The sequence below is a fragment of the Molothrus aeneus genome, chromosome 5 (assembly GCF_037042795.1).
Source record: "Molothrus aeneus isolate 106 chromosome 5, BPBGC_Maene_1.0, whole genome shotgun sequence".
Lineage (NCBI taxonomy): Eukaryota > Metazoa > Chordata > Aves > Passeriformes > Icteridae > Molothrus > Molothrus aeneus.
The window spans coordinates 22,820,669-22,842,109 of NC_089650.1; the positions used below are offsets into that span (position 1 = coordinate 22,820,669).

Genomic DNA, 21,441 nt, shown 5'->3' on the forward strand with positions numbered 1-21,441 from the left:
CAAGTTCTCTCCTCTCAAAACAGCCTTTGGCTCTTCTTTGCCCTCCTCTTTCATGGTCCTGCAGCCACTGTCCCAGCTGTATCCTTCAGACAATATTTCCCCTCCTGTGTCAACTGTCCCCACGTCTGTGCCGTCCTGTGGGCTGCCACTTGTGGTACTGAGAGGAAGCCATCCTGTGTGGAGGTGATTAAGAGTGACTGAGTCCTGTGAGCTGTCCACCAGCAAGAGAGGGTTTGCTTCTAATATTTCTGCCCAGATGTGTTAGTTTAGCCTCCTTTCAGATGAACTCCCCTTGGCCCCTCAGCACAAGAGAGACATGGAGTTCCTGGAGTGAGTCCAGCAGAGGACAACAAAGATGATGAAGGGGCTGGAGTATCTCACTTATGAGGAAAGGCTGAGGGAGCAGGGCCTGTTCAGGCTCCAGCAGAGATGACTGAAAGAGGACCTCATCAATGTTTGTAATCTGAAAGGGGTGTGTCAGGAGGAGGGGTTCTTCTCAGTGGTGCCAAGCAACAGAACAAGAGGCAATGGGCAGAAACTCATGCACAGGAAGTTTTATCTGAAGATAAGGAAGAAGTTCTTTATGGTGTGGGTGACTGAGCACTGGAGCAGATTGCCCAGACAGGCTGTGGACTCTCCCTCACTGGAGATATTCAAGAACCATCTGGACACAGTCCTGTGCCATGTGCTCTGGGATGAGCCTGCTAGAACAGGGAGCTTGGACCAGATGACCCCACTGTGGTCCCTTCCACCAGACCCATTCTGTGATTCTGTCAACAGAGGTGTCAGACAGCCATGCCCTTCGTTTGTTTATGATAAGGAGGACAATTGTTCCTGCCGTATGTTGTTCTAAATCATCACTGTCTTCTCCTTGTGCTGGGAACTCAGGCCCAGCTCAGTGCTGGACTTCTGTGCATGAGATGGGATCTGACTTAGGCACCATAAAGTTCATCCTGTGAAACCTATTCTGGGAAATAGCTGAAAGATTAAAAAAAAAATTATTCAAAGCCTGCAGGATCCCTAGAAGGAAGAAGTTCAGTCCTGCCTTGCTGTGCTGGTGGTTGACCTCTCCATGCATAAGGCACCAGGGCTGCATGGCCTGGGAGATGCCTCTTCCCTTTGTGCTGGCTGTCAGAGTCCTCTCAGCACCTCCCAGGCACTGCCAAGAGCAGGAGCAATGGAGACAAGGCAGATTCCCATGCAGTGCCTGCTCCTCTTCTTCAGGGTAGGTGCAAAGGTTGTTCAGTCCTTCTGCAGGCAGATTCTCTGCAGCTCAGCAGACCCCCACAGCCAGACCCATAACTCTGTGTGCAGTGGGACTGAAGTGACAAAGCTGAGGCACAGATTTTCATATGCAAAATCTTGGTTCAACCTGCAGCAGATGGGGGATAGTTCATCTCTAAACAACACTTCATCGTTAAATGTCACACACAATGGTTGAGGGGAATAAAATAAAAAAATGTTAGTCCCCTTGCTGAACCTCCTGTAATATTGTGCTTCTGGAGATGTTCAAATCCTTTCCCACCAAAGATGGATATGAAATTGCATCTTACACAACACAACCCAATTCCCTCTTCCCTGGGGTAAAGACAGCAGCTCTGACATGCCTCTGCAGCCCCACTTTCCTGTTAGGCAAACTGAGCTTTCATCTAAGATATTTTGAATGTCCTTTGAGTTCAGATGCTGCTGCAGAGCAGGGGTTCTCATACCACAGTATGTCTGCAGTGCTGAGGTGAAAGGGAGCCCCTTCATCCTGCCCTCTGTCAATTTGCATCTAGCACTTCCTCCATTTGCAAACCAAACCAGCCTCCCCAGACAGCTCAAAACATCTGGGCCACATCCATCACAAGTTCAGGTCAGAGGTCACACAACAAGGCACAAGACCCATGCACATGATTCTGGCCCTGGTTTCTGCCTCCAAAGCCCTATGGCAGTGGCTAAGCCCACCAAAGCTGCACTGCAGAAGCCTTTGAGCACAGGGATTAAGGCAGACCCCCTTATTCCACTGCCACCACATCTGTGCACAGGGCATCCTGTGTACAGCACCCCAGGGCTGTCTGTGCTGTGTAAGTCCTGAAAAGTACTGCAGAGCTGCTGGAGGAGGAGAAGGAGGAGGAGGAGGCTTTTCCTGTGCCTTGCTTGCGGCTCCCAAGTTTGTTGGTTAGAGGCAGAGCCCTGTAAGGTGCAGGGGGAATTAAACTCCCCAGTGTACATAAGCTCCTGAAAAGTTATCCCTATAATTAGCTGTGTACACAGTGAGCACAGTCACTGGGGACACTGCTTCTACTCTCAGGCTTGTTTGCAGAACCAGAACTTCATTCATGTCCTATTTTGTTTCCCTGCAGCACTGAGAAAGAGTCACGTCGCTGTGCCCAGTTTCTGCAGCTGGCCAAGACAGACTTCAGGTGCTCATGCAGCAGGTCAGGGCCCCCACACTCTTTGATCTGGACCACAGACAGATGTGCATGGTGCTGGAAACACCTACAATGCTAAGACTGCTCACAGATGTCTCCCCAGAAGACCTCTCCCTCTCTGTCAGACTGCAGAAGGAATAAACCCTTCCTAGGGAGGAGCAAGCTATTGCTGTAAAAAGGAGCAGTTTTCCAATTGAGGGAAAGTGAGCAGGCTCTTGGCAGGAGATACAGCTCTGCCCATTCCCAGGGCAAAAGCAGCAAGGTATTCTGACACCTTAGACCCTTCCCCTCTCTCTGGGGCACAGCCTTCAACTCTTAACATCTATACTGTACTTTTATAGTCTTTTTTCAATGCACAAAAAGCCACAAGGGCATCCAGCAGAATTCAGACATATTTTTTTTATATTTTACCCCTGTACACACAGTCATTCAAAAGGTCACCTGGTGCAGACAGTTTTCTTCCCTGGCCATACAGATGGTGAGAGCATGCCTTGCTCTGATCCACAACAGCCTCTCCTGGGTAAGATTACTGACTGCAATGTCTTAGGCTCATTCATTTTTGCTGCACCATCTCAGACCTGCTTACCTAGTGCTGTTCTGGTCCCAAAACTTCAGATATCTCCTGTCCTGGTAGAAATATCTATTGACAATGGGTCCATTTCCATAGGGGATTACTCTTAGCAACCAACCTGACTGGGTAGGCGTTGCATTGGTTAAACTCAGACAAAGGAAGTTTTTTATCCACTCATAAATATCCACTCATAAATAGAGACTTTGTCCTTAAGTGAAAGACAAGGGGAGTGGGAAATAACATTTGCATAAAAATTCAGGCCATTCACTTATTGCTTTATTTAGTAAAATAAATGGAAAATTTCATGTGATACCAAGCAACAAACCTGTTTGTAATATCAGGCAAGGCTGACAGTGGATCCCAGCATGGCACCAAAACCCAAAAGAATGAGGGAAACAGATCCCTGGAAATATTAGCTTTACTTCTGATACTGTCATTTCACTGTGCCATCCTCTGCTTCAACAGTGACACAGAAAGACGTGTTGTAGGACAATACCAGAGGTCCTGAAGTACTGAAAAAAAGAGCTCTGGAGCCAACAAATGAGAAGAGATAAAAGAGAAGAGATTCCTGGAGAGGACAGACAGCATGTATGTATATGGAATGATGATGGGAATCCATGACTGACTTGGCTGAGGAATTGCTGAGCTGTAGGGCTGAGTGAACTCTTCACAGACCAGAAGCAGACTCTGGCTACAGTCATCCTCTTGGCTGAGAAACAATCAGAGTTCTTCATTGAGGGGCTTCTCCTCAGATTTGTCTTCTTTCTAAAACACATTAGAGGGATGAAATCAGATTTGACATTACTTGGTTTCTCAGCATAGGGATAAAGAAAACAAAATAACTCAAATGCCTCCCTCTGTTGTCTGTGCCACTGCCCTATCTCATTTCTGTCACACAACACAAAGACCCTGTGCTACAGGAGGATGAATTTTGACAGAGAGAGAACTTATAACACTGCATGAACATGAAGATTTAATTGTGCCTCTCCCAGCAGAGACCACTGGTAGAGTCCTAAAGCCCTATCTGTACACTCTGTTCTGTAGTCTTCTTGGTAGATTTAATTGCTATCCATGCCACTGGTCTGGAATTTTGTCCAGCTGCTCTCATATGCTGCCATCCACCACCTCCCCTCTCAGCATCCAAAAGCACCCTTCACTTTGTCTCCCTAACTGTTCCCAAAAGATAGATGATAGATGCTTCACAGAGACCTTCATACAGCTGCAGAGATCAGTGAATTCTTCTTGCTGTAGACTGGAAGGCAGAGGTCAATGAAGAAAGAGACTCTGCAAAGACATCCACCTCTGCTCTGCCTGAAATCTAATGTTTCTCCGATATTCAGGTGGAAACGAGAAAGTGATGAAAGAGAAAGTGACAGGGACGGGGAGGAGTTCAAGGAACTGAAGTAATCTTCTCCAAGAGCCTGGTAAACAACAGCATCAGGACCCCCTTTACCTTTGGCATTCTTTGTAGGAAACGGTTACAGAAGTCCTGTACACGCTCAATGGAGATGTCATCCACAGCCACCACTTCGTGCTCATCATCCGGGGTGTGGAATATAGCCAGAGCTGGCAGCTGGGACTTCTTCAGCTGGAAGTACGACAGTACTCGTTCATTGCTCTGCAAATTGCTGTCCAACAGGATAAAGAGGATCTGTGATGGAAATAGGAAAGAAAACGTGAGAAAAACAGAAGCTGAGACAGAGAACAGATCCCCAAACAGTGATCATATGAAGATTAACAGTGATATTTTTAGAAAGATTTTGAGAAAACCATCCATACTCTGTTAGGACAATGCTTTCCTTGGCCACTATCTACCAGCTCCATGCAGTACATTTGTCTGTATTTTATCAAGTCCAGACTTACACTACAAAACAAAATGTCTTCTTTCACCTTCTTTAAAAATATATCTACAGAACAACAGGAAGGCAGTCTCCACTTGTATTCTCTTAATAGATAAGGAAACAAAATGTGTTTTATCTTAACAGCAAATGTCAAAGAAGCTGAATCCTTTACTTGCATGTTATTTGGATAAGATGCTCACATCCTTGCCAGACCCAGTGTAAAAAGGGGTTTTGGTGTGGGAAGAATCAAATTCAATTGCAAGAATGTGAGAATGAAGTACAGGGCATCAGGAACCTGCAAGGATAAGAACATGAGAGAAGTAAAGGACATATTGAAGTGAGCAGAAATGAGGATGCAAGGATTTGGGAAACAGAAGTTTTTGCAAGACACTGATGTCCATACAGCCCAGCTCAGCAGAGCATTCAGACCTGAGGAGAGAAGCTCAACATGAATAAACCAGCATGAGAATGACCTACAGTAATTATCATAAAATTTATAAAAGAAAATAAACATAGCAGTTAAAGAGTTTAATCAGTGACCTGATTAAATAGAATCCCTAAGCAGATGAGATCCACCTCAATGAAAAAAACATCCAGTAGCGTGTGTAATTTTATCTTCCTTTTACCCTGTGCAGTCTACCAGGCCTAGCATACTTAGTGTACCTATGGACAAGGCTGTGGCTTCACTTACACAAGAAAATAAGAGCTTAAAAAAAAAAGAAGCAATGTAATGTGAAGATTATGTGCCCAGTTCCCAGGCTGTGACTCATGTTTTTCTTTCTTTTCAATGAAGAACACCCAAGTTAGTTCCAAACTTGTTTTCTTCCCTAAAAATAAACTTCATAAATACTAAATTCTTTACTTATCAAATTTATGTTCTATAAAAAACAAATATATCTGAAAACTTTCCTAGGCAACAGCCTATTGGGAAGGAGGAATATTCAGGCTGCTTTGGTTTTTTAGTGAAATACAGAAACAGGAACAGCACTTTCACTGGATATGTGATATTCACCATTTGTAATTTTTCTTCCAAAAGTCAACTGTGCCCCAAGAGCAAAAAGCTGGTGAGCAGACAGGTGGTGGGGTATTTCTTCACTTAATTCATCTTTTTGCAGGATAAAACACCAAGCTAGAAAAGGCTCACATATTTAAGGTCCACAGGTCTAGGGATATGATCTAAGGGGCTTTCAGATGGAACAGCAGAATGCAATGTTTTAGGGCTCTCTTTTCAACTAGAAAGCTGGAAACAGAGGCCAGTGTTGGAGGCAAGCACTTTCAGAGTGTCAGTACAGTAAATGGTACTCCGTTTTCATGGTGCATTCAACAGCTTTTGGGTTTCTCTAAAAGACATTGACTAGACAACAATATTTTTTTAATCAAATGTTAAAGAAGTCATTAAAATTAAAAAAAAATATTGTTACCTCACTTTCTATACAAAATCTCCACCACCTTTAAACAGATGAATAGTATTTTAAAATAATAACATGAATAAATGTTAGTCAATATTCTTCACTTCATCAAGCTTCCAGAATTTGCAAGCTTCCAGAATTTGCTAAAACACCCAAAACTAAATATATGTGCATACTTTATCCATGAATACCAAGAATAGAGTAAGAATAAAAGAGCAAAAAGGTTGAGGTTTAGAACTCCGAATGCCTTCTTCCTCACAGGAGCAAACAGAAACACACAAACTGGCCCCTCAGCTAGAGAGGCTGAGATATCATTGTCATTCAGAGTCACTGACTTGGGTCTCTCTAATGACTCCCATTTGGCTCACAGAGCTACAGTGTGCCAAAGTGCAGCAAAGTTTCCTTCTCGGCCTACCTTCAAAAATACAGGAAAGAGAGCAATTGCATTTGGCCACTGTCTGTAGCTCAGAAGAAGACGCCTTAATGCCTAAGAGAATGGTGCATTCCTGGGAGGTCTGTGATGTGGGATGGGTCCTCCTTCAGGAGAAGGGCCCACCTCTGCTGGTTGTGCTCCAGGAGTCCTGCTAGACTGGTCCCAGGGTCACACCTGTGGGGCAGAAGGGAGGATGTGCTGGCCCAGAGGCCACAAGCACTGGAAGCCTGAGCTCCACAGCAGCTGAAAACCAAGAAAATTTCTCAGTTGTCACATTTCCATGACAAGATGCCATCTCATGGAACTGGCATTTTCTCATGAGGAATTTTGTCCTGAGATTTCCCGTCAGCTCCAATCATAAAGAATGAACACAGTAACCATGTAAAATTACATTGACCATGAGGCAGGATTCACATGGCCTGACCTCTGCCATCCAGATCCTAGTCTTGTCTCAGCCAGTCATCTGCATAACCTCTACAATAAACAGTGACAGGCACTTTATTCCACCCATTTTAGAGGGGAAGGAAGCATATGCCTGTCCTTCTCTCTCAGTGCTGAAAAGAGCCTAAAACATTTACTCAAATGAGTAAAGCTAGAATTACCAAAGCTAGAATTCACCAAAAACAAATCCCTCTTATAATGACAACTTTAGTGTCACTGCTAGAGATGTTAGTTCCATCCCAAACAGAAAGTTCACTTTCCATTTCATGCCATCCTGTACAACAGCTGGTTGAACAGGATTAAATTCTGAGATTATTTCCATGATTTTTTTCATTTTGTAGCAATCTTCCTGCCTGTGTTCAGAGATCTGGTGCTTCAGGCAGTGAAGGATATCCTGCATTAATGAGAAACCCCTGACACAAAATGTCCCCTTCACACATGGTATTTTCTGAGCATTGTCACTTGCAATAAACCACCTTTCATAAATTTTGTACTCTGGTGCTGTCTTGGTGTCTTAACAGCTTGATTCCTAGCCCAGTGCTTTTAGAACATCAAGTTGGCGGTAGATACTAAGATATGGAATGATGTTATTGCCCAGGGAATTAAAGATAATTGAAAATAGCATGACAATGATAGAAACCAATTTGCCATTGCTTAGTTTTTCTCCAACAAAGACAAACAGAAAGGATGGTCAAATCTTATATCTAGTGTTTGACTTTGAACTTCAGAGAGAGAGCTGAAGTTCACTGTTTTGTATAAGCAAAAAGATCAAATTCTGATGTCCGAGTAATTTCTTACATCATAGTGCATCAATGCAAAACAAAAACATCAGTCATGAATTAAAAAAAAAGACAGCTATAAAAACATCTTTACTGCAGATATCTATTAAGTGAGATTAAAAGTCTGTATTTACAGACTTCTCTGTTTATGGCTAAAAAAGGCATCTCTAAATATTATCTCTCTCAGTTCTGGATCCATCAGTGTCTGACAAGAAGAATAAAAGTTGTATGAATAACTGTCTGCAAGAGAAAGGGGATCATCTTTTCATTTCCATGGAAGAATTCCTGAAGGACACCAGGAGTTTCTCAAAATGCATTTCTAAATGGACCTACATCTAAATTAAAAGGGAGTTTGCAAACATCCCTACCCAAATCATTTTGACATTGGAAACCAATTGTGTCAGCTGCAACAAAAGCTGCTTTTGTTATTCCCAACATCACCTTGTTGAGACTTCTGCAAACGCCCATGAGTTACACCAGCTGTAATTACCATGTTATACTCTGATACTGTGGAAAGAAAACTGAATATAAGTATTCTAATTGGGCTCAGCAATGCAAACCCTGACATCTCCTTTCCAGTGCATTTCCTTTCCTTGCCTGGACTCTTGGCAGTACTTTCTCAAATAAGCACATATTTGACTGAAGATACAGAAGGTTGGTGGATTTATTCCCGCAGCTGCAGTGTTCCCAACTCTGTTAGCTGTTATCCACCCACAATTGTTTCTTCAGAAGTGCTAGAAAACTACCATATTTCTTCTTATTGTGGTCAGTTTCTGCTGGTTTAACATCACCTATCATTTGCATTTTCATCTCCAACATTTTACAGGGCTCAGGTTCCATAAAAAAATCTAGAAAATTTAGACTGCCTCCAGGCCCTCACTGTTGCTGCAGGTGCAGTTCAGACTGTTTTCAAATGAAAGTCCTCACCATCCTGTCTCATGGATCCTCCAGCTGAAAATTTCAGCTGTCCCTCAAGCAGAAGTGAAAATATCATAAACCAGAGGTGAAAGGACCATAATCCAGAAATTGGCAGGTGAATGACCTCCTCATGATCCATTAACAGTTGGACTCAATCTTAGAGATGTTTTACAACCTCAGTTATTTCACAATGGCTTTTCTTCACTCTTTGGGGTCAGTCCCTCAGCAGCAGCTCCTCTTCATCTCTCTGTCCATGCGACAAGTTTCTCTTTTCCCTCCCCCTGATGATAACAGTGACAAGGACTGCTCTTCCATCAGTGTGCAGCAGAGATGTATGACAGGATCAGTACCCCTTCTCCTGCTTGGGATCCCTTTTGAGGCTCTGTTTGTGTTCTGCTCTGCCTTGTAGAAATGCTGCAACACACACCAAGTACCCCCAGTCTGTTCTGGCACTCTGCAGCCACTTAGAGCAGTGCTGGATGCAGTGGAACGTGCTCACAGGAGCCTGAACATCTCTCCACTGCACAGCAATGATTCCTTGCTCAAACCACTGGTAGCACTGACCCCTCAGCACAAACAAACCTTTCACCACTATCCCACAGGACAGGAATTATTCACTGGAAATCCTGAGCAAAATTCAAGTCAAGAATCTTGCATTTGTTCTCAGACAATCTCCAAGCCACTGAAAGGCAAAATCTAATCAATACTTTTTTTGAAGCAAACCTCAATTAACTTGGTAGCTCCAACAACACATAACTTCTCCAAGGAAAATTAGCCAGCAGGGATCTTCATGGCATTGTGCAGTGGCTGCCACTGACACCCAAACTAGGTGTCAGGTCTTTCTATATGACAGAGCAATGGGGACAAACCTAAGTAGGCATTTCACTCTGCTTACTATCCAGACCTAAAACCCAAGCAGAGGGATCTTAGCTCTCTCTCACTCCTTTCTAGGAGGGCAGTCCAAAACACAGTTTGCTCCTCAGAGTGCCACTCCTTTGGGAAAAATAACTTATTAGACTCTAGGTCACTTCATTTCTGTGTCCTCAAGTACCACAGCAATAAAGTGGAAATAATTAGTCAAATCCCCACATCTTTAATGTTTGTACTTTACTCTGGCAAACTTATTGACTGATTCAGTTGGAAATGTGCCTGAACAAATAAAAAAACCCCTAGATTTGGCTTGCTGAGAATTCATAAATTGTCTGAACCTCAGTTCAACATTTTATCCAATGTTTTGTGAAGTATTTCTAGGAAAATTATAGCTATTTACTCAGATCTAGGCAAGTCATATGAAAACTAGATGCAGCTGCATCAGCAAAGGATAGCAAAGGATGCTAAACAGCATTGTGTTGGAAGAAATAGCTGCTAGGTGGAGACCTGTATTAGACTCTGCTTCTCATGGAGAACAGTGTTAACTGTGTCACTTTAACACCCATCTCACAATGGAACTTTACAGATAAATTAGTTTTCTTTTATAGCTACATATTCATCAAAGTAAAACATTTTTGAAGAGACCTTTTGATTTTAATGCGTAGTTTCTGCCTAGTCTCTTGCAATGGCTAGGAAAGATGTAAAGGTTCCAAAGCAGTCCTGCCATAAGCCAGTCTCAAGACTTCTGAGACTGCATGGATCTGAGGTGGTCCCTGAATTCAAAGGTGAGGGTATGCTTGATTTATAATCTGTTCCTTCAATACCAAAACCAGATGCATACAGACATTCTAGTTCTCAGATCCCAAATCTTTCCAGCTTCACACTTCCCAGAGGAAGACCTCTTGGTGCCTCTCAGCTCATCCTTCCCCACTTCTCTGACATTCTGCCCCCTTCCATCTGCTGTTCTCCCTTGCCACAAACGCCTCCTGTTTCTCCCAAACCTCCTTTCCTTGCAAGTTCATTCCTCTGTTCCTTGTACACAAATTCCACTGTAATCCAGCTGCTGGCTGAGATGCAGACATCGGATGATTTACTGTTTGGGGAGCTCTGTTCCCAGAGGGATGAGATTCAGGCAAAATTTCTCTGAAACACCTCGTCTATCTCATCACCTTAGTGTGGGAAATCAAACATTTGCAGCTCCTTTAAAATAGCCATTTCCAGAAGTGAAAGGGTTAAGAAGCACTGACATTATTTGCTATCTGGTTACTTATATAAGCTGCCTTGGCGTCCTGCAGGCTGTAGATAGAAATTCACCTCTCACATCAGTAGAGCACAACTGTTGCCAGACTGAAGAGCAGCAGCTGTGTGTCCTCTCCCAGTACAAGGGAACAAAACTGGGCTAAAAGCCACAAAGCCCCCGATGTTTCACCAGGAGAGCAGAGAGCAGGATACAAAGGGGATTTACCCCATGAGGTGGCAAATTTGGAAAAGGTGAACAGAACCAGCCCGTCCATTTAATTATCCAGATAATCCTCTTCTCCTGCTACTTGACCTTTGCTCTCATAATTCACAGAGGAGATTATGCCCTCCCCATTCATGGCAGAAATCACTGGTTTTTTTCCTCCCAACAGCTCCTGTTTCTCTCTGTTTGGACTCACCTTGCCCTTGTAGAGCTCTGCTGCCGCCCGGAACTTGCGCATTCGCTCGGGGTGCTTTGGAGACATCTTGTCCGTGATCAGGAGGAGGTTAAACTGCAGAGAGCTCTGCATCACACCTATTGCTGTCTGCCCAGCACAGAGAGAAACACAGGCAAGGACACTGAGAACACTCAGTTGGCATTGGATGCAGTGTCTGTGGGACATGGCTCAGCTGTGGCTTCTTTGCAAATCAGCATCAAAAGCAGGACAGATTTCTGTAAAGCAGGGGGGGATCCAGATTGGGTTCTTTGCAGAAGCTCTTAGCCCCCTGGCTTTGCTTATTCTCCAGACAAGAGTCTGAAGACCCCAAAGGTCCATCACTAGTTAGTGACTAGGCAAGAGGAGTAGGAGTAGGGCAGAATACAGGAAGCTGAAGACTAAAGATGTGAAGAGCAAGGCCAGCAAACACTGAATATAAGGGTGTCCTAAATCACTGAGGTCCAGCACTTGTCTGAAATATAGCAAGTGGGAAGGATTTGTTGTGTCAAGGTTGATGTTTGTCCTTATTTTCTTTCTTTGGTGTTACACTGTATGTAGGATGGGGATGAGTTCACAGTTTCAGCAGCCTGAGGGCCTGGACATTCCTGAGTGCTGAGGGTTAAAATTGTCTCTGCTGTCCCACAGTGAGAGAAGACCCTGGGCAAGGGCCAGGTGGGCACTGCACATTGGCCCTCTGTGAGGAGCCAGGGCTGGCACTGCCCAAGAAGCCACGGCACCATCTCCATGAACTCTCTCACTCCTCATCTCACTTCTGTCTGCTTCCTGCTGGCCTGCAGCCTCTCCCTCAAATTAAACAGGAGTGGGGCCAGACCTGCTGCCTCCCTAGTGCCACCGAAACCACAGAGGCACAGCCTGTGCAGCTCCCCGCCAGTGGCAGCAGAAAGTTTCCACACGCTCCAGGAGTAACAAGGAAAGGGTCAGGGAGTGCATGCTGGCAAGAGCCATGAATAACAGAGCTTCTAGACTTTGTCAGACGGGACTCTGCTGTTTGCTTAATATTTATCAGATATTTTGTATCCCTTCACTCTCTTGATAGCGTGCAGCTGAGGTGGGGAACAGTGGAGGGGTTGCAAGCTAAGCTGGGAAGCGTTAGAGGACCTCATGGGAGAGGATGAGGCTGAAGGTGAGGATAAAGCCAGCCAGCAGCAAGCCCCTTGACAAGGCTGGGGTGAGAGCAGACAAGGAGGGAGCAGCAGTTCCTCCAGCAGCTCCACACAAAGGTGTGCTTGTCCACACAACCTTGTGCGAGAGCAATCAGCAGAGCTCATCAGCAGGGCTGCATCACATCTGACTCTCCTGAAAAGCCCACAGGGTAAACTATGCCTAAAAATTCTTAAAGTGTGTAGGAGAAACAGTAAGGGCCCCAGGATGGGGAGAGGAACTCTTGGCAGCACTTGGTATGAGCCATATGACCCCATTATCTGCTGACCTGCAGCATTTTTGGATGCAAACAGCATATGCACTGGGAATAAATATTTATGAAAAACCAAGCTACCTTAGGGAAGCTGGGAGGGCTTTGGGCCAGGGACTGCCAGAGGCACTGTTAATTGCAACACCTTGATAGAGCTCCAGAGCATCTGGGAAAGAAACTGCAATAACATCTGTATTGACATCAGGGTGGAGGGGACCAGCTGAACAGCTGATGAATTCTCAGTCAGGGAGACAGCCTGGTGCCAAAGAGGACACCATGCAGTGAGAGCCCAAAGCATCAATAGAAATGCATCAAGAAAGAGACATTGTCCCATGAATTGCAAAAGGATCTAATAGGGGCTTCAAGGTTTCAGAAGGTCTGGGAAATTACAAAGATGAGAACATCATCCCTGTTGATGTGACTTGGGTATTCTAAAAAGGCTGTTAGGCCAGTGGAGCAGGATATAGCAGTCCCCAGAAATATTTTGTGATTTCAAAATGTAATTTTCCCTTTTGAAGATGAAAAAACAGGGGTTTTTTTTACTACAGAAAAAAACCAAACTCCTACCGTATTTCACTGGGTAAAAATGTAAAAAATGTTACATTTCAAAACAAAATACTCTCCTACTGGTGGGTTGCAACTGAACTGACTGAATGCATTGGGTTCTCTGAAATGATCCTTGAGTTTATCTTGAAAAGGTATAGCTCTGCAATAGGTTGGGGCATTCTTCTCTAATACAAGCTGAGCCTGGTCAGCACTGTTATAGCTATCCAGAAGGCCACAAAACACCCCATCAGCAAAGATAAAATCTCAGGCTTGCAGCAACTGGGGCTTCTAATACCTATTGACTCCACAGCAATGAGACCAAGGAACCGCTAAGATTTCAGGAGAACCTAAATCCTTGGTCAACCTCTGCAACAGGGAGGGGTGCTGGGACCCTGCCACTGCCAGTCAGATGGGTGAGCTAGTGAAGATGGCCAACATGGAAGCATTCTAAGCCTGATTTTGTGTCTGGTTTGTTTGTTTGTTTGTTTGTTTTGGTGGTGGTAGTGGTTGTTGAACTGATGAATTCTGGAGGAACAATGGAAAGGATGGGAAAGATTTTGCTTGGGAAGTTCCCAACCCATTCTTGAATATGCATTCAAATATCTGGGCTTACATTAAGCCCTATGTGCTGAGTGATGCATAAATCCTGCCTTCTGAGAGCAGGTCATTTGAGCTTCCATGTTTCTCAAGGCTTGTCAAAGAGAGGGCATTCTGGCTGAGCTGGCTCTGCAGGCATGGCACAACATGACAAATGTCCATGGGAGAAAGCAGCACTGCCTGCAGAGTAGTAAGAAATGGAGTTCTCTGCCCCTCAACATCCCAAATTTACTGGGAAGCCAAAGGAACTGTGATGAGTCCCTTTCTCTCCCACCACACTCATGCCCCAGCAAATCTGCTTCCAGTCCACACGTGGAGCAGCAGTGAAGAGCTGTGTGGCTTCCCCAGTCCCATCTACACCATCACTCCAACCCTCACATCCATCTGGATATGCAAACTGGGGCCAGAGGGTACCATGAGAGGAAGGCCAAGCAGAGGGTGAGGATGCAGGGAGCTGGTGTTTACCACAGGGTTGTACTCTGTCACCAGGCGGAGCTCGTTCATGCGAACGAAGCGGGTCAGCTTCTTGGCATCGACCTCTCCGCTGCTCATGTCCAGATCCCGACGGTCATTGTCTACCTGGAGTCAGGCAAAGACACCTACAGTCACAGCTGTCCTCTCCTCCCAGCACCTCCTCCAGAGGCACTGATTGCACTCACTCACAGAGACACCCACCCCTGGGACACCACCATCCTCTCTCCCCCACTGCACAATCCCCACCTCTTCCCATCACCATTCTGGAGGTCTAGAACCTACAGGAACGAGCCTGCTCTTTGAGATAAGGGTCTCCCAGCCTTCTCCAGCCTCCCAAGGACAAGCTCATGGTATAATAGAAATCTCTGAGGGCTCCAGACAGACCTACACCACCAGCTCTCAATGTGCTGGAGACAGGGAGAATTAGCTACAAACTATTCTAGGCATTGTGGAGAGAGGACATTAAATAGTCTAACTCCTCACATTAATACTGGCTTTATGTCCCTTTAAACATCTTCATCTGCTTATTCTGTTTCTTCTACAAGTAATAAACATTGGCATCGCCCGGTATGGAATTCCTGGAAACATTGTGCAAGCAGGAAATCTCTCCAATAAAAAGAGGATTTTTCTTCCAGTACAGAAGGAAAGAAAAAAAAATATTAAGCCAAACATATTTCAGCTTTAGAGGAAAATTCATTCTGCCACACATCTCCCCACACTTCATCCTCTCAAAATGATGTGATTTTATTGAGATTTTCATGAGCTGATAAACAGAAAAAAGCAGGCAACCACTGACCGATAGCAATACACTAGAGTTTAAGGGCAGGGTTCCTGTGTAGTACCACCACAGGATGTGATGGAGCTAAGCCATGGGAGCAGTGGTCTCTGACATGAAGTAGAGTCTGACATGAAGTAGAGTCATCCCAAAGGTTGGGATTTGAAAGCCATTGATACATGCTGAATGAGGTTCTTGGGGCTGAGAAGCAGTCTACATGCACACCTCAGATTTTATTCTCTGCATGTGGACAACCTCTGAAAGTTGTTGTGTTAGTTTTTCCAGTGGTGTGCAGACATCTAAAGTAATTTTTGCTGTTCTGTGGTCATTGGCAAGGTCTTTGATACCAGTCACCCGCCCTGTCTGACAACACAAGCTGGTGATTTTCAGACAGTGTGGTCTGATTCCTCTCACAGGTTTTCCTCCTGCATAACATGAAAGGGCAGCTCTGCTCAAGTAAATAAGATCAGGACAGTGCAACACCTGGGCGGGTGAGATCAAACAGGCCTTGAGAACCAATCTAAAGCAGCTTGGACTCTACAGAAAGTCTTCTCTTGGCTTCTATGGGCTTCTGGAAACCTCTGACTTCCATTTGGGGATAATAACATCTTGAATCAGCACTCAACATTTATGTTTTTAAGAAAATAAGGCTGGAAAATAGCCTGCATTTAATAGTTGAAGCTCTAGTCAAAATGTCTTTATCACTCCATATAATTAGGTGGTTAGCATCTGTTAACTATGTTCTTTTTAGGTCTATCAGGATTTCTTACTAGAATAAATCTGTTTCTTTCCCCTATTTACAAAGAAGTCTCACCATTTGACACAGTCCCTCCTACTACTGTAATTATGGTTTAAACTTCTAAGCATTGTAAGTGTTTCATACACTGCAAAGGCAAAGAAAAAAATTAATTTATGCCTCTGATTCACTTCTATCCTGGTGACGCATCCTTGTATCCTTCAAATGAGTATTTGATTCCAAATTCCTGTATCCGTTCTTTTAAAATTCCTTTTTATCTCTGACCTCTTACTCCTACACATTATTCATCACAGGATAAAAGAAAAAATAATGTGTCTGATAATTTAAGAAAAACTGACAATCAGACAAGTGAATTGTCAACCATATTTGAACCTGACTAGTGCATTATTTTCTTGGCTGTTTTTTTTTCCATATTAAAGAAGAGTTCAGTTGCAAAAACTTGACTCTGAACAAAGAATATTCAATATGATAGAAATTCCAACAATCCAAACAATTTATTTTATCAAACTCTCTCCCAGGGCAGCCATCATCACTATCTGCACAGTGCAAAAACAAAGGATCTTTTCAACATTTTTGGAAGAACACCACAATGACTAAGAACCAAAATTGAAATGGGTGTTGTTGAAAATTGCAACATCTAGCAAATAAAAGGTTAAATAAAAGGATCTGCCTAACTATTGCTCACTCTTAGATCATTCTTTTTTAATTATTTGGATAATATCAGTGGTAAACATGGTGCAGGAAATGATGAGGGGGAAAAAGAGAACAAACTGTCCAGTCTTTGTACAAGCTGCATCTAGAACTTGGCCAAGCTGCCATATTTAGTTTCCCTAGAACATGTGATGTGTACCCATTTCTCCCCACCTCAAGCACTTAGAGGTCTGGTGTCTCACAACACTTCACTGGCTTTTAGGACATCTTGTGCTGCCTGGGGCCCCATTTCTCTTCAGACACACCCACTTCTGCAGTTTTCAATTGCCATGCTTGTGCAAGAAGGAGCAATGTGGGGAAATTGATGTAACCAGTAGAATACTTGCTCTTAGCTCTTCTTGGTACTTTTGCAGCAAGTACATGGCTCTTCCCAGTATCATCTCCTTAAATTTCAGCAAATATAGCTATATTGAGGCTACACTGAGCTACCTGCACTTAGAGCTGGAGTCAACAGAGATATGATCTAGCACAGCATCCATCCCTAAGAAACTCCAAAGCAAGATTTCTAATGCCTAAATTTGTTTAGGAAATGAGTCTGCAAACCACAGTGTAGGGTGGTACAGCATCTCTTAACTGCAGAGACCTCGTCTGGATGTGTTTTCTGTCTCATTGGAAAAGTTTTGTACCCTAGGAGACAGCTTTGCCTGCCTGAAGTGACACTTGCCAAGTTTTGGTATCAAGCCTGCTGTGTTGATCCATTGTGACATGACTCTAGACACTTTTCATGTGTCTCAGGACCCCTTCCAAAACCACAGAAACCCCATCCAAGTTAATACCAAGCTCTGGGCAGGTCATGTAGAAACACAGGCATTGCTCTTTGCAGAGCTCTGGGTGCTGACCCAGATCCGTAGGGAAACACCTAAATAGGAGAGTCTTACCAGGTGTAATTAACTCTCCATGTCTCAGTGACAGGCACTCTGCAGTTGAAAAGCAAAAGCCCTCTTTTGGGCAAGAAGAGGGATGTACTTTGAGGTGGGCAGGCAGCCTGACTGCCAATGACAACCCTATTTTTGGCTTGCCCTAAGGAGAGATGAGTTTTGTGCTTTTTACCGCTCTATGCGCTCGTCCCACCCACACCAGCGCGCTGGGGGACCCGGAGCCAGACCCTTATGCTGGAGATGCAGGTTTTTGCCTGGCAGAGTGTTCAGGGAGGGAGCGGCCCGTGATGCCCCCCGGCCCCGCCGCGGTCCCACGCACCGTGCGGAACAGCACCACGGTGTTCTCCGCGGCGCCGTAGTGCGACAGCACGGCCGCGCTGCTGCTGAGCCCGAACGGCACCTCCGCGATCTGTCCGGCCGCCCGGCGAAACTGCTCCGCTCCGGGGCTCTGCGGGTCCTGCGGGCACAGCAGGGACGGTGAGGGGCCGAGCCAGAACCGGCACCGGCACCGGCACCGGCACCGGCCGCGGGCGGACCGAGCGCGACACCTGCCGGCCGCTCGGTCCCCGCGGGAGCGGCCGCCGCCGCCACCTCCTGCGCGGGCGGGATGCTCCGGGATGCAGGAGCCCGCCAGGATGGTGCTGAGTCCTTGGGAACTCGTCAGAACATAGGTGTAGCTCGTTAAAAAAAAAATAAAACCGAAAAATATATATGTGCATGTGTATATAAGTGTGCGTTTCCAAAATATATACATATATAAAAACATCGCCATTTTTATGCTAACCTTGATTCCAGAGTCAATTTTGAACACTTTGCCTTATCAGTATCATGGTTCCTTTTAAAAGGACATCTGAGATACATCCTGTAAAAGTAGCTAATTCAGGTACATCAAAGGATAGAAATGTGCGATTTCTCAGTATTTTGAGGTCCCTTCTCTTTCTTGCAGACACCATTAACTACAGCTCTCCTTTGCCTGTATTAAAGCCTTCCTTGCTGTTCCCATTCCCAACTTTTTAATGATGTATTTTTGATACTTCTATTTATTGGATATAAATTCTCAAGACATGGTCTCTGCTTGGAAATTGGTTTGTTTTTCTTTTTAGTTTGAACTGTCAGCTCAGCTGTTTGTGAGCCCAGAGAAAAAGGAAAACAAAATTCTTTGTTCGTTCCAAAGAAAAACATCTGTCATGACCTGTTTTGGAAATGCCAATGCATCAACTGCTCTGGTGAGAGTGCTAAAGCCGAGGGTGGGTATAATCTCGCTGAGTTTTCAGCATTCCTGGGAAACCTTGGGTTTAATCAGGCTGAGCACGGCCCTTTCTCAGAGACACGCGGGGTTTCTGGAGCAGTGTGCTGTGTTTCCATCACGGCATGCTGTTCCCAGTCAGGGAGGCCGTGCTCATTATACGGGAAGCTTGCCGAGCCACACACTGCAGTGAACTGAAAGGCTGCAGCAGAGAAGTAATTCATGGTGAGTGGAGAACATGGGCTTTATTTGGATGAATATACTTTCAGGCCGAGAGCCAGGCCTTCATGGCACACATACATCTTTATCTGCTGCTCAAATGCAGCCCGGCCGTGCTTCAGGCACCGAATGCCCGACATGTGGCTGCCCCGTGCTCCTGGCACTGGGGCTGCAGCTCCCGTCTGCCTCTGAAGAATGCAGTCCTGCAGAGGGAGGCCACTGTGGCACAGGACAGAAGGAGCCGTGTCCCTGCTGCAGCTCAGGAGGAGGCTCTGGGTACAGCTCTGCCGCAAGCCCAGCAGCTGCCCTCGGGGAAGGACGGGCTCGGCACTTTCGTTCTGCGTGTGCAGATTGCCTGGCTGCTTTGCACTGCAGCTTTAGAGCTGCAAGAGCAACCCCCAAGGAGCTCCAATGGCCTGCAGGCACCGAAGTGGAGGCGGCTGGTGCTCTGTGATCAGTGCTTACAAGGCCCTGGGGCATAAGCCTCCTGCACTCACAGCTCACGGACTTGCGGCTGCCGCACTGCACAGGCAGCACCATCGCTCCTCCACATCGGTCCTCACTCACTCTGTGCTGGGCTGGGAGATGCCACTGCCCTGTAGCAAGAGCACGATGCCCTCCCTCGACTGCCCTCCAGCCCCAGGCACAGGGCAGGAGGAGGAAGGTGCTTGCAAAAGGATCTGGTTTCGAAAGTCTGAAGCCTTCTCTGACATGAGGCAGTGTGTGGACAGCAGAAGAGCACAACAGAGCTCAAAGAAAACCTGGAAAAAGGTGCAACTTGGGGACTTGAAAGTGATAAGGATCCGATTAAAGGGGTCTCTGTTTTACAGTGCTGTAGCTCAATAAATGCTTTCCTTTTATTTTCTGAGGAAAAATACTCATGCCATTTGAGGGGGCAAGGGGCTCATAGCTGTCACTCACCTTTGAATTCAGTGGAATTTAGATAAAAAGAGACAGGTCTCAAGGGTATCTATTCCTACTCTGGGGAACAAAGAAGTGAAACAGAGACCATGCCTGCATCCTCCCCACGAGGAGGCTTCAGCCTGAGCCCAAACTCTCTCAGACTTCAGTGGGCCTGCACTATCACTTCTCCCTGAGATTTGGCTTCCTCATTCCCATCACACAGGCAGTGTGTGCCTCTGCCTTTGCTGACTACAGCAAATAACTGACATTCCCATGCACCCCTCACCAACACTGTTTCTCTACCATGTACATTTCTTTGTTCCTTCCCCTGCAGCATTTACCTCTCTCCTGCTTCAGGACTCCTCAACCTCCTTCATCTTCCTCCCTTGCTCCATCTCCTTTTCCATGCACAGACCAAATTCCCTGTGCTCTCTCTGTCACCCATCACCTAATCCCTCCACATGCCTGTCACAGCCCCAGCACTGTGGGCACTTCTTGGGACAACAGCTGCTTTGGCAGGTGTTTACACCACATCCACCTTCACGCCCTCATCAGGGTGGGATAGAGCTCACAACTGGCAGAGGGGAGGTGCTGTGAACACACCTGGAAGAATCCAATGACTGCCACCTCTGCACCACTGATGAAGGCTTCGGCATCTGGGACGTTGTCTAACAGGATGGGTTTGTCTGTGGTGGTGGCTGTGCCTGCAGAGCAAAAGTCAGGGTTGGGCAGAGTGTACACAAGGAGCAGCTCAAAGAGGATCCCCCCAACACACACACAAGCATCCCAACCTTACAAGCCCACCCACACACCTCTCTTGCAAGCTCAACACGTTTGTGCAGCATACCTTGGACAAGGAGGACTCCCTGAAGCAGACCCAGACTTTCCCCAAGGCAGGAAGAAAGCTCACTTACTGTGGGATGCAGAGTCACTCCCCCCAGCACACCCTGCTGGGAAGCACCTGGTAAGCAGGATGCCAAAGAGGCACGGGAAGATGGATGTGCCCATGGCACCAGCTCGCCTTCTCCTCGCCATGCCACCCTGCTCCGGTGCTCTCCTCAGTGAGAGACACGTCAGCTGCCCTGGGGACCCACAACCCCCCTGGGGCGGTGGGAAAGGAGCAGCTGGCCCAGGGCAAAGCCTCCAGCTTCTGAGATAAGTACCTGGCTGGAGAAAGCCCCTCCCTGCAGTGCAGGAATCAGCCTTGGAGAGCTGCACCAACACTGCAGTGTCACCTCACCCACGGCACTGCACTTGGCAGCTGCCCTGCACCCTTGTGAGCAGACACCCCAGCTGGGTCAAGAACAGCCCTCTCCAGGTGCTGGATCCCAGAGGCTGATGTTCCCTTGTGCTTGGCCAGCAGGCTGGCCACGAGGATGTGCAACTCTTGCATTAGCTCCGGGGAACAGCTGCTACGGTAAGTGCTAAACATGAGAAGGGTATGTTACAGCTCCCTGGCTCATTCAGCAGCCATCTGGGATGAGAGGTGGGGGCTGTCCACCCCTGGAGTCTACCCCCATCACAGCCCAGACTTTGGCTTCAAAGAATTAA

The 21,441-nt window shown here is 46.0% G+C and overlaps 1 protein-coding gene across 1 annotated transcript; it reads right to left on the reverse strand.

Annotated features, from left to right (window-relative positions):
- Positions 1-3,610: 3,610 nt before the first annotated feature.
- Positions 3,611-20,925, reverse strand: ERP27 (endoplasmic reticulum protein 27). Its single transcript, XM_066550934.1, has 7 exons — positions 20,805-20,925; positions 20,494-20,594; positions 17,842-17,979; positions 14,393-14,506; positions 11,335-11,460; positions 4,439-4,636; positions 3,611-3,750 (listed from the first exon to the last, which is right to left on the reverse strand). Exons 1-7 carry the CDS (start codon positions 20,923-20,925, stop codon positions 3,706-3,708), a joined length of 843 nt encoding a protein of 280 aa, XP_066407031.1. The 3' UTR covers positions 3,611-3,705.
- Positions 20,926-21,441: the final 516 nt, after the last annotated feature.

Bases quoted from the DNA above. Each gene is read 5' to 3' on its own strand.
- ERP27 (XM_066550934.1), bottom strand. From the start codon at position 20,925: ATGGCGAGGAGAAGGCGAGCTGGTGCCATGGGCACATCCATCTTCCCG. The intron at 20,595-20,804 runs GTAAGTGAGCTT...TTTGCTCTGCAG, and splicing joins GAGTGACTCTGCATCCCACA to GCACAGCCACCACCACAGAC. The intron at 17,980-20,493 runs GTGTGTTCACAG...CTGTGCCCGCAG, and splicing joins CAGTCATTGGATTCTTCCAG to GACCCGCAGAGCCCCGGAGC.